General features: G+C 36.3%; 1 protein-coding gene across 2 annotated transcripts in view; it reads right to left on the bottom strand.

Moving 5' to 3' along the window:
• The window catches only part of LOC126235966 (adhesion G-protein coupled receptor G6-like), a 191,859-nt gene that overhangs the window by 164,021 nt on the left and 10,520 nt on the right, over positions 1-17,318 (bottom strand). For both annotated transcript variants that reach the window (XM_049944937.1, XM_049944938.1), the window contains exon 3: positions 3,372-3,494. In XM_049944937.1, coding sequence (XP_049800894.1) covers positions 3,372-3,435 — 64 coding nt within the window. In that variant the 5' untranslated portion in view covers positions 3,436-3,494. The remainder of the gene's footprint in view (positions 1-3,371; positions 3,495-17,318) is intronic.

The raw sequence follows: 17,318 nt of genomic DNA, 5'->3' as shown, positions 1-17,318 counted from the left end.
TGTTGCGAAAGCTTGAATTTCGTGTGTATGTTTGTGTTTGTTTGTGTGTCTATCGACCTGCCAGCACTTTAGTTCGGTAAGTCACATCATCTGTGTTTTTAGATATATTTTTCCACGTCATTAAATGGGTCTGTAATTAAAACGTCATAATGCATCTTTCACAGTGCAGCAGAGTGTGTTGTTTTGAAACTTTCTGGCAGACTAAAACTGTGTACCAAACTGCAAAACAAATCCAGAACCACTAGAGATGGTTTGCTTATCTCCAGTTTTATGGGTATGTTTGCTATTACAGCATATTTTAATCTGTCAGGAAATATACCCTGAAAATTTACTGACTACAGAGATTCCTAGAAAGTCACCATATGATTTTAATTCTGAAAGGAACATTACCATTGTCAGAATAATGATGCACATGCCACATCATCTACTCATTAGCACATTATCATTTATTACCTAGTTACTTCACAACAACAAACACTCCTACAAAGACCCTAGCCTCCACACAATATAAATTCAAACAAAAGTAAAACTACATGGAATGATATTTCAGTACAGTATTTAACTCAATGGTATAAGTAAACAAATGGTTTTGTCAACACATTTTATAGTAACAAAGTTTCATGAGTATAAAATTAAATATGAATGTTCTGCATTCTTTTGAGATCTGACTTAGGCCAGAAAGCTAGATGTTGTGCTATTGGCATTTGGCATTATAAGTTAGTACATAGGCACGAATCATTAAATGATTTTTATTGAAAACCTGGGCCTGTTGGAAAAGGTTAAAATATCTGTGTGGTAATTAGAAATGTTCACAAAGAATATCGTTCCACTTAACATATCTGCAAACATGTATGGGCTTATATTTAAGAGGGCAGACAATGAAAGAATCAGCTTTATTAAATTAAAAAATAAATAAATTTGATGCGAAGTAAGGAAAAAAACAGTAATTAAAATAAAGACAGTCTGAACAACAGTGCAGATCTTGGCAAATCTGTGAAATTAAAATCTGCTGCTGGCTAACATTCAGTATCATGTTGTTCCACCCTATGGACTGAAACATGCTTGGATCCTCATTGAGAGGTTGTCCATAAGGATTTCAAGACATCATTACTCAAGTAGTTCGACTCCAACTCTTTGACAATGGCAGTTGTGAGATTAGTCAGTGTGCCAAGCAGATACCTGTGATGACACATTGCAAGTTTCAGCTGTCCCCAAACATATTCAACAGTTAAAAGCTAAACAAACACCCAACAAAGCCATAAATTACACCCAGTCTTATGGAAAACACCACTTCTATCAAAGACTGGTCAACCTTACTGACACTGTTTTGCATACAGAAGAAATACAACCACTCAAAAAAGGTCTGAAACACATCACCACAGAGATAGGCGAAAAATACATAGAAAAGCTCATAGTTGAATCAGAAAGAATTCTCACACAGGAAAACAGAAACAAAACAAGTGAGGTAAACATTGGTCTGATGGTCTGATGAGAGAGCTATTCAGTAATGAAATCAAAAACATAATAGCACAGATGAAAGAAAATAGAGGAAACTGAAACAATACAGATTTCATAACACTGACAAAACTGAGAAAGAAACTACAGAAATATGAGACCATCATCACTAAGGCATCTACATCTGCATCTACATACATACTCCGCAATCCACCATACGGTGCGTGCCGGAGAGTAGCTCATACCACAACTAGCATCTTCTCTCCCTGTTCCATTCCCAAACAGAACAAGCGAAAAATGACTGCCTATATGCCTCTGTACAAGCCCTATCTCTCTTATCTTATCTTTGTGATCTTTCCATGAAATGTAAGTTGGCAGCAGTAAAATTGTGCTGCAGTCAGCCTCAAATGCTGGTTCTCTAAATTTCCTCAGTAGCGATTCCCAAAAAGAATGCCTCCTTTCCTCTAGAGACTCCCACCCGAGTTCCTGAAGCATTTCCGTAACACTCGTGTGATGATCAAACCTACCAGTAACAAATCTAGCAGCCCGCCTCTGAATTTCTTCTATGTCCTCCCTCAATCCGACCTGATAGGGATCCCAAACAGTCAAGCAGTACTCAAGAATAGGTCGTATTAGTGTTTTATAAGCGGTCTCCTTTACAGATGAACCACATCCTCCCAAAATTCTACCAATGAACCGAAGACGACTACCCACCTTCCCCACAACTGCCATTACATGCTTGTCCCACTTCATATCGCTCTGCAATGTTATGCCCAAATATTTAATCGACGTGACTGTGTCAAGCGCTACACTACTAATGGAGTATTCAAACATTACAGGATTCTTTTTCCTATTCATCTGCACTAATTTACATTTATCTATATTTAGAGTTAGCTGCCATTCTTTACACCAATCACAAATCCTGTCCAAGTCATCTTGTATCCTCCTACAGTCACTCAAAGACGACACCTTCCCGTACACCACAGCATCATCAGCAAAGAGCCGCACATTGCTATCCACCCTGTCCAAAAGATCATTTACGTAGATAGAAAACAACAGCAGACCTACCACACTTCCCTGGGGTACTCCAGATGATACCCTCACCTCCAAATGAACTCTCACCATCGAGGACAATGTACTATGTTCTATTACTTAAGAAGTCTTCGAGCCACTCACATACTTGGGAACCAATCCCATATGCTCGCACCTTAGTTAGGAGTCTGCAGTGGGGCACTGAGTCAAACGCTTTCCGGAAGTCAAGGAATATGGCATCCATCTGATACCCTTCATCCATAGTTCGCAAGATATCATGTGAAAAAAGGGTGAGTTGTGTTTCGCAGGAGCAATGCTTTCTAAAGCCCTGCTGATGCATGGACAGCAACTTCTCTGTCTCAAGGAAAGTTATTATATTTGAACTGAGAATATGTTCGAGAATTCTGCAACAAACCAATGTTAAGGATATTGGTCTGTAATTTTGAGGATCCGTCCTTCTACCCTCTCCCTTAACATACACACAAAATTCAAGCTTTCGCAAACAATGGTTGCTTCATCAGGAAAGATGAAAAGATGTGGGTTTTAAGGGAGAGGGTAAGGAGTCATTCCAAACCCGGGAGCGGAAAGACTTACCTTAGGGGGAAAAAAGGACAGGTATACACTCGCACACACACACATATCCATCCGCACATACACAGACACAAGCAGACATTTGTAAATGTATATACATATAATTAAGGATAAAAATGTGATGTGCATTTTGCTAATGTTAAGTGCTAATAAATAAATAAATACATACTTTTATTATTGCGTTTCAAGAGAAAATCAAGTGTCATTCATGTATTTTAATTACATCAATTTAATATTTGTTGTCTACTGAAGAATAAACCAAAACTAAATTACATCATTAACAATTTACTCACAGCTTAGACTTGTCACCTGATCTGCATTCAGTATGAGGACAGCAACCCAAAGAATGTGACTCATTTGCTTCTATAGGTAGCAGAGTTATGGGACCTGCTACACTGTCTTGCAGTATAATAATTCTGAAAATAAAATATAATAGGCTTTAAAGACATATTTTCAAATGAGTAAAAGTTCCTTAATCTGATACCGACAATTCAGTAATAGAACTAGAATTTTCCTCATTTAAACTCCTTCTCTGGTTTTGTGTCATCCAACAACTGAGAGATATGGAGGTGCCATTAACACTCGAGCAGGTGCGCCCCTGTATAAGGTGCACCATCCAAAAATAACATTGTTTTGTACCATTTCATTGTTGTTTTGCATTTGTAAGCCTGTACCTATAGCTTCTATTGTTTCAACTAACACAGTAATATGTTGTGTTGTCATATGTCCAAATGAGCAGGAGTAATATAAAATAAACAACAATCTAGGTGAAAAAATTTTTACGATCCATGCAAGGAAATGCCCCAGATTCTGAGCTAGTAGCACAATTCCACAATGAGGCAGTTATCTACTAGTAACCATACAAGAGTTCTGATGTGGCCGTGGTTTTTTATGCTTTGAGAGAGTAATTTCTGTGGGTTAACATTTGCATGTGACAATAGACAGATATAATGAAATGTTTATTTTATTATTGCTGAACTTAACAGTGGTTTCGCTAATATAATGTAAGTTTATTTTATCTTTGTTTACTTAAACTAAGATTAAATTGTGATTCTTCTCATACATGTTTACCTTGGTAGCATAAGGACAATTATTCTTTACATGTGTATAAAGTGAGCTGCACACTCATTTGTGTTATAAAAAACAGCACACCTGCTCGAGGGTTAAATCTCAACAGCTGAAAGTGTATTCGAATGAACTGGGAGATGGGGATATACTAAACATGGCCTACTCCTGAACAGGAGAGAGAAAGATAGGTTGGACAAGCTTCTTGCAGGTAATATATTGGAGGGGGGGGGGGGGGGGTACAATCATGTGAAGCAAGATCCCTGTGTTTACGGATGTCAGAGACGTTAAAGTTAGAATCGGGATTCAGGCACCCTGTTTTGAAATAAGTCAAACTAACAGAAGAGCTACACAAAATGCTTAATAATGTACAGAAAAGTAAGGTTAGCTTATTTCATCAAAATATTAGAGAACAGGGTAGTAAGGTAGAAGAGCTGCTTGTTTGGAAAATTAAGAGAGCTCTGAAAAGATGGTCATCCTGTGCCTATCTGAGCACCACATAACTGCAGGATTAGGTAAGCTGCATAGAAAAGATTGCGCTCTAGCAGCTTACCCATGCTGAACTAATATGGAAGAGTTGTTACATTTATTAAGACAGAACACAAGTTCAGAAACATTGAGACAAATGGATTTTGTAGTGATCATCACTTAGAAGTTCATGCTTGCAAATTAATACTGAAAAATAGTTCACTTTTAATTGTAACTGTGTCCACAGCTCGTTGTCTCGCAGTAGCGTCCTCGCTTCTCGAGCATGGGGTCAGGAGTTCGATTCCCGGCAGGGTCAAGGATTTTCACCTGCCCTGAGATGAGTGGGTGTTGTTGTTTTGTCTTCATCATCATCATCATTCATCCCCATTATGGTTGGAGGAAGGCAACAGAAAACCACTTCCATTAGGACTCTGCCTAGTACGGTGGTGCAGGTTTCCCACATCGTTCCCCTACTCTCTGTCGAGAAGCATGGGACTTCATTTCCATTTCCAATTGCAACAGTATACAGATCCTTCCTGGGAGGTTTTGAAATGTTTATAAGGAATCTGGATTCCTTATTATGCTATCTGTCAGACAGCAACAAGCATTTAATGGACTTTGTGACTTCAGTGTAGATTTTCTAGAGTATACTGATAGGAAAACTGATCTGGAAACCTTCCTGGGATCCTATAGTTTGATCTGAGTGAGTAACTTTCCAAGATGGAAGGATAAAGACAATAGCATCCTGATTGATAATTTCCTCTTTTGTGAAGCTCAAAGCAAGAAAGTACCTGTTTACCCAGTAACAAACACACTCTCTCATCATAACGCACAGATAGCTATGACAAATAACATAATGCCTTACAGTATGGATACTCCTCAAAGGAAATCAGTTAGAATAATTAATGAATCCAGGACAAATGCTTTTAAGAATAATTTACAAGAGCTAATCTGGGATGAAATTTATAAAGAACCAAATCCTAACATAAAATTTAATCAATTCCATGATAAATTCACATCATTATTTGAAAATAGTTTCCCACATATGCTAATCAGAAAAGACATTAGACGACCATGTAAAAGCCATGGATCAATAGAGGGATTAAAGTATCTTGTGAAAGGAAAGGGTTGATATTGTTTAGATGAACAAGTAAAGATCCTGCAGTAGTTGCACACTACAAAAGCTATTCAAAATTACTAAGAAAGGTTTTTACAAAAATCATGGAATATGCACTTTATGTCAGAAATCAGTAATTCCAACGTGGGACTTAAGGCAGTACGGAATATACTGCAATGAGAGACAGGGTAACCAGCCACAGAACAGGATAACACCCTAACAAACTGAATGGAATGACTATACGAGGACTGTTCAAAAAATTCCATAACTTTGTCCACAAAATTTCTCTACACTTGCCTTCTGTTTATTATACATGGTTTTCTTTGAAATACTCTGCTCCACAATTGACTCATTGGTCCCAACACCATTACTGTTTCTGGAAGCAGTCTACATACATTTCTCGGTGGATTGTGTGAAGTGCCATCTGCTAATTTTCTTTTATCTTGTCTACTGTTACAAATCTTAGTCCTTTCAGTAATGTTATCAACTATGGAAATAAATAAAGTCCACAGGGGCCAGGTCTCAAGAGTATGCAGGATGAGGCAGCACAGTAATTTCATTTTTTTGCAATAGTCACACACCAGCAGGGATGAATGTGCAGGGGCATTATTGTGATGCAAGAGCCATGAATTGTCGCACCACATTTCACGCCACTTTCTTCTCATATTTTCTCACAGGTGCCACAACATGTCCCAGTAGTACCATCAATTAACAGTTTGTCCCTGTGGCGCAAATTCATGATGAACTAATCCTTCAAAATAAAAGAAAACTATTGGCATGGCTTTGACATTTGAACTGATCTCATGAGCTTTTCTTTGTCTTGTGAGGATTGAACCTTGGTCTCACCATCATAAATGTGGATCCATATCTTATCAACAGTTATGATTCTCTTAAGGAACATCTCATTTCCAGAATAAGATTTTCACTCTGCAGTGGAGTGTGTGCTGATATGAAACTTCCTGGCAGATTAAAACTGTGTGCCTGACCGAGACTCAAACTCGGGACCTTTGCCTTTTGTGGGCAAGCGCTCTACCAACTGAGCTACCCAAGCATGACTCACGCCCCATCCTCACAGCTTTACTTCTGCCAGTATCTTGTCTCCTACCTTCCAAACTTCACAGAAGCAGCAGAGTGAAAATCTCATTCTGGAAACATCCCCCCGGCTTTGGCTAAGCCATGTCTTTGCAATATCCTTCCTTCCAGGAGTGCTAGTTCTGTAAGGTTCACAGAAGAGCTTCTGTGAAGTTTGGAAGGTAGGAGACGAGATACTGGCAGAAGCAAAGCTGTGAGGATGGGGCGTGAGTCATGCTTGGGGAGCTCAGACGGTAGAGCACTTGCCTGCGAAACGCAAAGGTCCGGCACAGTTTTAATCTGCCAGGAAGTTTCATCTAGTTTCCACATGCGCAATCCAAAAGCTCTTCACAGATTGCATAGCGAAGGTCTTTCTCATATTGACTCATGAGCTATGGGATGCACTTGGTGGCAACACTATGCATTTCAAAATGCTGTGTCAATATTTTATGACATGATCCAACTGCTCAAATAATAAATCAGTGTTTTGAAGAGGAAGAGGACTGTTTCCCAGAGGTACTGAAATATGCTGAAGTCAAACAACTCTTCAAGAAGGGATCAAGAGAGATCATGGGAAATTATCATCATATCTCAATTCTCCCAGTCATATCAAATTATTTGAAAAACTTGCTGTTGCCCAAATCCAAAGCTTCATTGCAAAATATTGTTTTATTCTATATATTCAATTTGGTTTTCAGCGGGGGAAAAACACTATAGATGCAGTGAAATGTTTCATTAGACAAGAGAAATAAGGTGGTAGGAATTTTCTGTGACCTCACAAAGTTGTTTGATTCTGTAAGCCATGAATTGCTTATTTACAAACTTGAAAATTATGTCATTAGTGGCAGTGCCCTACAATGGCTTAAATTCTACTTATGAAACAGAAAGCAAAGGGTTAGTATCTCTTTAAATGGTTTATGTTATTTTTCTGACTCAGGAGATTAGACTTGCATTGTTAATGATGTTGTTGATGACGTAATTTTGGAAGAATATGATGATGATAATGATGAGTATCAAGTATTTGTGGAGTTTAAGAAAAACGAGTTATTTGTAAATACAGGTAAGGTAAGTGATGTATGTGATGATATAAGTGAGAGTCATGGAATACCAGTCCAGTCAAAGCAGTTTTTCATTAATGTCTTGCAGAGTAATGATCCAAACAGTTAAGGTGAGAGATCTGTAAGCCTAGAGAATAAAGAAGAAAACTTTTTCAAGTTTGTTTGGGACCAAATTGATGATAATATAGATAAATGTGCATTTTGGAATAAGTTAGCTGTGGTTAGTTCTGATTTGTATCCAAATCGGTGGAATGAAGTGAAAGAAGATCTAAACATTAAGTGTAATTTTGGCAGTAATATATTCTGTGTTGCTTTTGTAATAAGTGATGTTAGTTATGCTATGGAATCTATTCATTGTGCTCAATCTGTATCTGACAACATGAGTAATCAAAGTAATTCTATGATGCCAATCAAGTTGATGACGTTGAAAGTGATCTACATGAAGTCTCTAACAACAGAGATGATGATTCAGATTTTGGGTGTTCTTACATTAAGATTAAGATTGATCAGTGGGAAGTGAACTGTTTGACTGATATAGGTAGACCAATTTGTGGTATATATGAAAAATTTACAGACAAGATCAAGTATAGTAAGAATTTTTTGGAAATACCCACTGTAGATGTAAAGATAAGGGGGGTTGCAGGTAAGAAAAGCAAATTGGTAAGATCTCAGGTACTTTTAGTAGAAAAGTCGAAACCTTTGAACATTGATGCTTAATGATACCAAGTTTGGAAGAAAATATAATTCTCGGTATGGATTGAATACCGTAAGCTGAGGCTTGTTTTTGGATGGAATTCTAAAGAATTGTTTATTTTGAAATGTAAAATTAATCTTATGTGAAAACTAATTTCTGTACATTAAACTGTGGGAAAAGTTGCAACTATTTGCAAAACATTGTGAACCAAGGTGAGTACCAGGTATTTGATGGCAATATAGATTTTGATGGGACTGAAGATCAGGATTTTGAAAGAATAGTAGATTCTAAAGTAAGGGAAGCTATGACACTTAGTGACCTACAAAAGGAACAACTTAGGAATTTGTTATTGGAATTTAAAAATGTGTTTAGTGAAAAACCAGGGAAAGTGAAAGGCTATCAGTGCATGCTTTACCTTAGAGATCATCAACCTTCCTTTCTCAAGCCCTATAATGTACCATTTTCAAAGAGAAAAGATGTAGAGAAAGAAATTCATAATATGGAAACATGGGGTGTAATTGAGAGAACTAAGAGTGCTTACAATAATCGCTTAGTTGTGGTAAGTAAGAGAAATGGTGGAGTGATATTTGTTTTGGGCTCTAGGCATCTTAATAAAGTTCTTATCAGAGATAATGACATGGATAAGCTGTTACACAAATTTGATTATGTAAAATACATGAGTAGTTTGGACTTGACCTCTGGATTCCACCATATCCCACTTGAAATTAATTCTAGAAATATACAACATTGTTGTATGGAGGTAAGTGTTTTCAATACTGTGTGGTGCCATTTGGGCTAAATGTATCTGTAGCTGAATTCATAAGAGCTCTGGATTCTGTCTTGGGAAGTGAAGTGAGTTAAAAATTAATTGTGTATGTTGATGGCATTCTGGTCACTGAAAAGACTTGGGAACAACATTTGAATCTGTTAAGAGTTATGTTTTCAAAATTAGAATCAGGAGGTACGTCTTTCAAAAAAAGGTAAGTGTACATTTATGTTGGTTTTGGTGCTCATTTATTTCAGGAGGTTGAAGTTGACAGAGTTATTGAACATAGATCTCTTGCATTTGATAGTAGAGTATTGCAGAAACATGAAAAGACATACAATGTAACTGAGAAAGAACTTTTGGCTGTACATTGGCCGTTCAACAAGTTTAAAAATTATTTACTAGGTCACAAAGTTATCATATTTATTGATCACAAAGAATTATGTTATTTTCAGATATGTAAGGTGTACCATAACAGAATTACTCATTGTTCCTTATTTTTACAGCAGTTCAGTTATGATATCAGATATATTAAGGGCCCAGACAATGTATGTTTCAAATGTTTATTTATATGGTCATCCCAAGAGAGCCTTTGGCCTATTTTTAGTCCCAATAGTTTGACACTGTGATTCTGTTCTTTCCCTGCTTTCATATTAAAGTAAATTTCCTCCATTTTTGTGTTGTTTTTACATAACCAGTTAGCAATACACCAGACCCTACATTTTTCAAAAAGTTCATTATTTTTGTTTACCACCTCTTTTATACTCTCACCTGTGGAGATCATGGTCATATCATCAGCATATAAGGCACTTCTGCAGGCTATATAGTTTGAGAAGTCATTAACATAGACAATATAGAGGAATGGTCCTAGAACGGAGCCCTGTGGAATTTGTCTCTTACTTTTCATTAGTTCTAACCTTCCATTGTTCACATACGCTAACTGTTGCCTGTTATTTAGGTATGATTTAATCAAACTAAGTGGTTTGTCTGCAGTACCACAATATTCTAATTTTTTAACAATTATCTCATGTGATACTGGATCAAATGCTTTGCTTAAGTCTATTAGTGTTGCACAGGTGGCCAGTCTCCTTTGAAAAGCATTCTTGATTTCAGTTATCTGTCTTTCAATAGCTTTAATGATTGACTGATTAGTTCTAGATCCAAACTGTTGTCATTAAGTAATTTGTTGCTCTCAAAATACATGTAAATCTGTGTGTGTGTGTGTGTGTGTGTGTGAACATCTCTATGATTTTGGCCGGTATAGGGACAACTGATATTGGTCTATAGTTATCTTGTATATCTCTCTCACCCTTTTGTATATGGGGAGAGTAATTGTAATTTTAAGGCAATCAGGGAAAGTGCCATCATGGAAGATTTTATTTGCAAGATAAAGTAGAGGAGTTCTAATTTCCTTAATTATAGCCTTTATTAGAAAGTTACTGAATCCATAGTAGTCTTCTGCTCTAGAGTTGTTCAGCTTGTTTACAGTCATTTATATCTGTAGCAGTTATTCTACTCCAGTTAAATTTTTTATCTGTTTTATTCTGTGATTGCAGAAGAAAAGCTTCCACATCAGTTAAATCGTCACTTTTTGGTGCATGGACATTTACTGAATTTATGAAATGTTTGTTGAGATTGTAACAATTAATTGGGTTACTGATTTCTTCCTTTCCCATGTTTATCTCACTTTTAACTATGTTCCAGGCAGCTTTGCATTTGTTTTTAGAATTTAAAATATGCTCTTCATTTTGCTTTCATTTTTGCTGCTTTAATTTCAGATTTATATATTTTTCTTAAGTTTATATACCTACTCTTGTTTTCTTGACTGCCTTCAATTTTGTCCTTCAGCATGAGTAAAAGGATTCTGATTTTATTGAGGTGTGGGGTGTACCACTTTTTTGTATGTTGTGGTTTATGCATATTGCTAGGTTTATGTCTCTTAGTAATAAGATGGCAGTTACTGTCTAATGTATTTTTTATATTTGATATGAATGCAGAAAAGCTTTCATTTATGTCATTGTCGATGGTTAGTCTAGCCCACTCTATTCTACTCAGTTCATTTCTCTTTATTTCAATGTGCTTTTCCTTGAGAACTCTGTATGCTGGTATCATCAAGTGTCAGATTTCCAATTTTGAGCCATATGCTGTCACGGTCAGATAGTCCTAATCTGATGGTGTCCCACTCTGCTTGATTCCTTAACACATGCCTACATTCCACATGGTTTTTTTAAGCAGTAGGAATTCATTGATCTTAAGATATTTAGGATGTGTACCGACATTTTTCTCTTTACTCTTACATCTATATGAATGTCTCCTGTTAAAAATGTTTTATATTGCTTGTATTTTGCAGTCAGTAAGAGTAATTCAAAGAGTTTTTCTGCAAATATCTCCTCATCAGAAGCTGGTGGTCGGTAAACTGTTGCAGTAATAAGTTTCTGAGTGTGTATAACCAAGGCAGATGCTTCAAAAAGTCCTTCAATAGAGAGGATTCTGAGGTCTATGACTGAATATTTTAGATTCAAATTTTTGTTGATAAAAATGGATGGTCCACAGTGGACATTGTTTGGTCTACAGTAGCTTGTTGCTAGTGAGTAGCCAAATGGTACAAATTAGCTTATTTTTGCACTTTTAATCCAATGTTCATTCACACAGACAATGCCACACTTAATTTCCTCCAGCCAGTACTGTAGTTCACTGATTTTGTTTCTTAGGGATTGTACATTTATATGTAACAAAAGTAGTTCATTTTTGTTGCAAGGTGGTAGATTGCTTACATTGGGCTTAGTTTGCTTATTTTAAGTGTATTTTTTGTATTGTGTTCTGAAGCTCTTTGTTTTGACCAAATCTGACACATTTCAGGCTTGGTCAGCCTTATATGTTTCCCTGATCTGTTCTGAGTTTTGAGACATATGTTCTAAATTACTGATACAAGATAATTTATTATTTACCATACTAAGTATTTTTTGGGCCAGCAGTGTCTTTCCCAATCCACTTAGGCCTTGATCATGTCTTGTGTGACAAGTTCTTGAGCAGTTACAATTGTTAGAGGGTTGATGGTTACAATTGAGACATTCCTTAATATCTAAAAGCATTACATTTTTAAACTGTCTGCAAATTGTTTCAAAATACTTGTTAACTTTGGTTATTTTTCTGTTTACACATGATGATTCAACTGAATTGTACTGATCAGGTATTTTAAATAATATAACATTTGTGTTCGTTAATTTGCCCAGTGTTGTCTGCAGACCTGTTGTTGCTGCTCCTGTTTCATTATGGCATACATCATTGGAACACCTATAAGAACTGCAAAGTCGCTCTTTGACAAATTTCTGCAATCTTCAGTGTTGGTGAGAATCTGGTTGAATCTTGCCCCAGGTTTCACTAGGCCTTCAATTTTAATGTTTTTTTGAGTTGTTAGGGTATTCGTTTTTTTAGCCACCCCTCTTCCAAAACCATCAGAGTAGATACTGATGTGTGTTGTTTTCTCTCCTGGTATTTCTTGACTCTGTGTAGTTGCTGATTCTTTGTCTAGGCTATCTTTAGGGAGTGACTCATCTAACAACTTTGGCGAAGGAGAAAAAGAGTTTAAAATTATGTACTTGAGAGGAGTGAAAGAGGAAAAAGAGATCTTAAAAATTTGCAAAGACATCCACAGTTATCAAAATCATGATCAAAATTGGAAACTGGTTAAGAGCATGTTGGGTAAGAAAGGAGAGGAAAAGATAGAACAATATTATAAGATACACAAGGGTATTTTATTCAGAAGACATAAGACTGACTCAGAGGACTGGAAACTATGTTGACTGGAACAATGTATTGATACTTTGATTTCTTATACATATCAGAGTTTTGGTCATTGTGGATCCACCTAATGCACACAAAAGATTCAGAAAAACATCTATTTTTATAACATAGGAAGGAGAGTCAAGAAGAAGATTACCAGCTGTGACAGATGTCAAAGAGTGAAGATAAGTAACCAAACACATAGAGGTCAAATGCAAAACATACTGCCTAATAGTAACCTAGATTTTGTATCTGTGGATATTTATGGATGTTTACCTAAGTCTAGGAATAGATTTTGTTATGTTTTTGTGGTGGTTGATTCATTTTCGAAGTTCATAAAGCTGTTTCCTATTAGGAAATATACCAGTAAGCAAATCATCTCTAAATTTTAAAACACATATTTTCAACAGGTGGGTATCCCTAAAACAATTTTATCTGATAATGGTTCTCAGTTTACATCAAAAGCTTGGAAAAATTTTGTTGATCAAACAAAAATAAGGCATATTCTAACTTTGGTGTACCATCCTTCGAATAACCCTGCAGAAAGATATATGAGAGAGATTAGAAGACTGTTTGGAACTTATTGTAGTAAGAATAATGCGAGTTGGATAGACTATGTCAGTGATTTTGAGGACATTATGAACAGCTTACAACATTCTTCAACAAATTTTTCACCATCTGAAATCATGTTTAATTGCAGACAAGCTAACCTAATTTCTGAAAATGTTGAGATTCCACCATGTATAATTCTGTCACCACAAGAGAGGAAAGAATGTGTTAGGGAGATGATGAAAAAACAGGTGGTATGAGAAAGCAGAGACATGACGGTAAAGGAAGATTTTCTAAGTTTGAGGTAGGAGATCTCATGTTTTGTGAAAGCCAAAGAGAAATCTAAAGTTTTGCATTTAAGATAAATAAATTTTTTGATATTTATACTGGACCATTCAAAATTCTTGAAAATCCACATCCTAAAGCATACATCCTAAATATAAGAAATTGGAAATTTGTCGTAAAGTCTTATGGGACCAAACTGCTGAGGTCATCAGTTCCTAAGCTTACGTACTATTTAATCTAACTTAAACTAACTTACACTAAGGACAACACACACGCCCATGCCCGAGGGAGGACTCGAACCTCCAATGGGGAGGCCGCATGGCCATGAAAAGGCACCCTCGACTGCGCGGCTATCCCGCACGGCAAAATCTAAGAAGTTGTTTGGATTACGCAGTATCACTGAACTGAAAGCATATAGACATGATCCATAAGTATCTAATTTTTTGTTTGTTTGTTCCTTTTCCATTGTCATGAATTTAGTATGTAAGATGATAAGATTCCTTAAGTTCTGTCTTATCTATTGACTGAGTTAAAATCTGTGATACACTATATAATTATGTTCTGTAATAGATTTGTGCTTTAGAATTTGATACATATATACCATGAGACTAAATGAGTAGATCCTTTCACAATTTTGAAATGGGACACTGTTCATAATTTGTACTGTAAAAATTAGGAATAATATCTTAGTATATCTGTGTGTATCACCTTGTTATTTCATTTTTTTAATTGCATTTAACTCTGTTCATTGAGTTTCACATGTGAACACTTTTTAATGGCACCTGACATAAATCCCACACAACTGACTGAAAAATGGATAGGGAGACCATATCTTGTGTGATGTGAAGAAGGTATTGAGCAGTATATTTAGTGCACTAAACAAGTTTCAGGATTTGATGTGAATATTAGACAGGAAGTTGCCTATCCATTGAAGCATGTGATGAGAACTCTAGGGAGGAAACTGAAAGATGTGGGTGGATCCACTCCCCACACTGCTGTATGGCTGTACCCTGTTGGACCAGTTGACTTACAAGAGATCGTAGGTGCTGGGTAATGTACTCAAGCATCTGTCTGCTACATCAGTGTTGTGACTGAGATTTGTAAATTGTAAGCTAAGCTGTTGAAGACAGTGTCATTTCTCATAAATGTATGTTTTTTCAAGTAGGGGGATTGACATCCCAATATATTATGTAACTTTAAATCAGTGTGTATTTTTTATCGATTGTAAATGAGTCTTCTAGGTCTTTATGTATGTAGATTAGCTTTTATGGACAGTTAGCAAATAGTGTGAAAGATCATTACTAGTATAGACAATATAACAAGATGTATACATGTCTGCTTTCATACACTGATTTTAGTTCTCAAGCTACTGGATTATGTCATCACTCACAGCTACTTATGACTCTGTTTACCTGTATTTATCCTGAGCACTACAATATTGTATCTGACTGGAATGTGAGTTGTGGGCAAACTCATGCTTAACTTTGTTTTGGGTACCCCTGGTCATCGCAACTGTGTGTGTGTGTGCTCTAGGAGAGCGTACAATTCTTGATCAAGGCTAGATGCTTCTTACAATTACTCTTTGCATATGATTGAACATATTGATATGATTATGAGCTTTATTCATTTTGTCAGGCTGAAACATTTTTTGCTGGTTTGTACCCGGTGCATTCATGGGTCGGTCCCCACATCGTGAGCTTAGGCCCCAATATTTTTTCATTATTTTGTCCTTTCATGAGTCAACATATCCTTCAGTCATTGATGAGTATATTCTTCTGGTCTCTAACTGTCGTTGTGAGTTTTTCGAGTCGGCTCACTCATTGTACACTTAAGCTCTGAATTTTGAAGATTTTGAATGAGTGATTTTATGGATGTAAACTTACATTTTGTAATTCTAGTAACTTACATTGTCTCTGTATTTATTTCTATAGTGTAGTGTTGCAGTGCTGTAGTTTTGACTTTGTATCAGTTGTCTTCTGACAGGATGTTCAAGAAATATGAAAGTCTGAATGTCATATCCTAATATAGGTATAGGTTATGACTTGTATAGTAGATACATTTATGTATTGTACAGATATATGTATGTAGATATATGTAATATGTGATATATCAGATACTTCTATACATCTATGTTCTGTTTTATGCCATCATATTGTACACCGATTCGCAAATCTTATAGTTTTGTTGTTGATACCAAAAATATTTTCTACCTTTTAAACAGGTTAATTTTATTTTGGTGTTTTCACTAAAAGAATTACATACAATTTTGTGTACAATGTATTATATTTCAGGCTAAAATATATAAAAAGGAATTACTTTATTACAGTCGATATGTATTAACTCTGTATGTAAAGTTATTCTGGAGGAAAAATAGTCCCCCATTCGGATCTCCGGGCGGGGACTGCTCAGAAGGACATCATTATCAGGAGGAAGACAACTGGCATTATACAGATCGGAGTGTGGAATTTAAGATTCCTTAATTGGGCAGGTAGGATGGATAATTTAAAAAGGGGAATGGATAGGTTAAAGTTTGACATAGTGGGAATTAATGAAGTTTGGTGGCAGGAGGAATAAAGAAGGAAATATAAAAATGCAGTAAATGAAGCACGCAAAAAGGAATACAAACACTTCAAAAATGAGGTCAACAGGAAGTGCAAAATGGCTGAGCAGGGATGGCTAGAGGACAAATGTAAGAATGTAGAGGCATATATCACTAGGGGTAAGATAGATACTGCCTACAGGAAAATTAAAGAGACCTTTGGAGAAAAGAGAATCACTTGTATGAATATCAGAAGCTCAGATGGAAACCCAGTTGTAAGCAAAGAAGGGAAAGCAGAAAGGTGGAAGGAGTATACAGAAGGTCTATACAAGGAAGATATACTTCAGGGCAATATTATGGAAATGGAAGAGGATGTAGATGAAGATGAAATGGGAGATATGATAGTGCATGAAGAGTTTCACAGAGCACTGAAAGACATAAGTTGAAAAAAGACCCCGGGAGTAGACAACATTCCATTAGAACTACTGATACCCTTGGGAGAGCCAGCCCTGACACAACTGTACCATCTGGTGAGCAAGATGTATGAGACAGGCAAAATATTCAAGAAGAATATAAAAATTCCACTGCCAAAGAAAGCACATGTTGACAGATGTGAAAATTACTGAACTATCAGTTTAATAAATCACAGCCGCAAAATACTAACACGAATTCTTTACAGATGAATGGAAAAACTGGTAGAAGCCGACCTTGGGGAAGATCAGTTTGGATTCCGTAGAAATGTTGGAACATGTGAGGCAATACTGACCCTACGACTTACCTTAGAAGATAGATTAAGGAAAGGCAAACCTACTTCTCCAGCATTTGTAGACTTAGAGAAAGCTTTT

Source organism: Schistocerca nitens, chromosome 2 (assembly GCF_023898315.1).
Source record: "Schistocerca nitens isolate TAMUIC-IGC-003100 chromosome 2, iqSchNite1.1, whole genome shotgun sequence".
Classification (NCBI taxonomy): domain Eukaryota; kingdom Metazoa; phylum Arthropoda; class Insecta; order Orthoptera; family Acrididae; genus Schistocerca; species Schistocerca nitens.
This window is presented reverse-complemented; position numbering and strand designations above follow the sequence as displayed.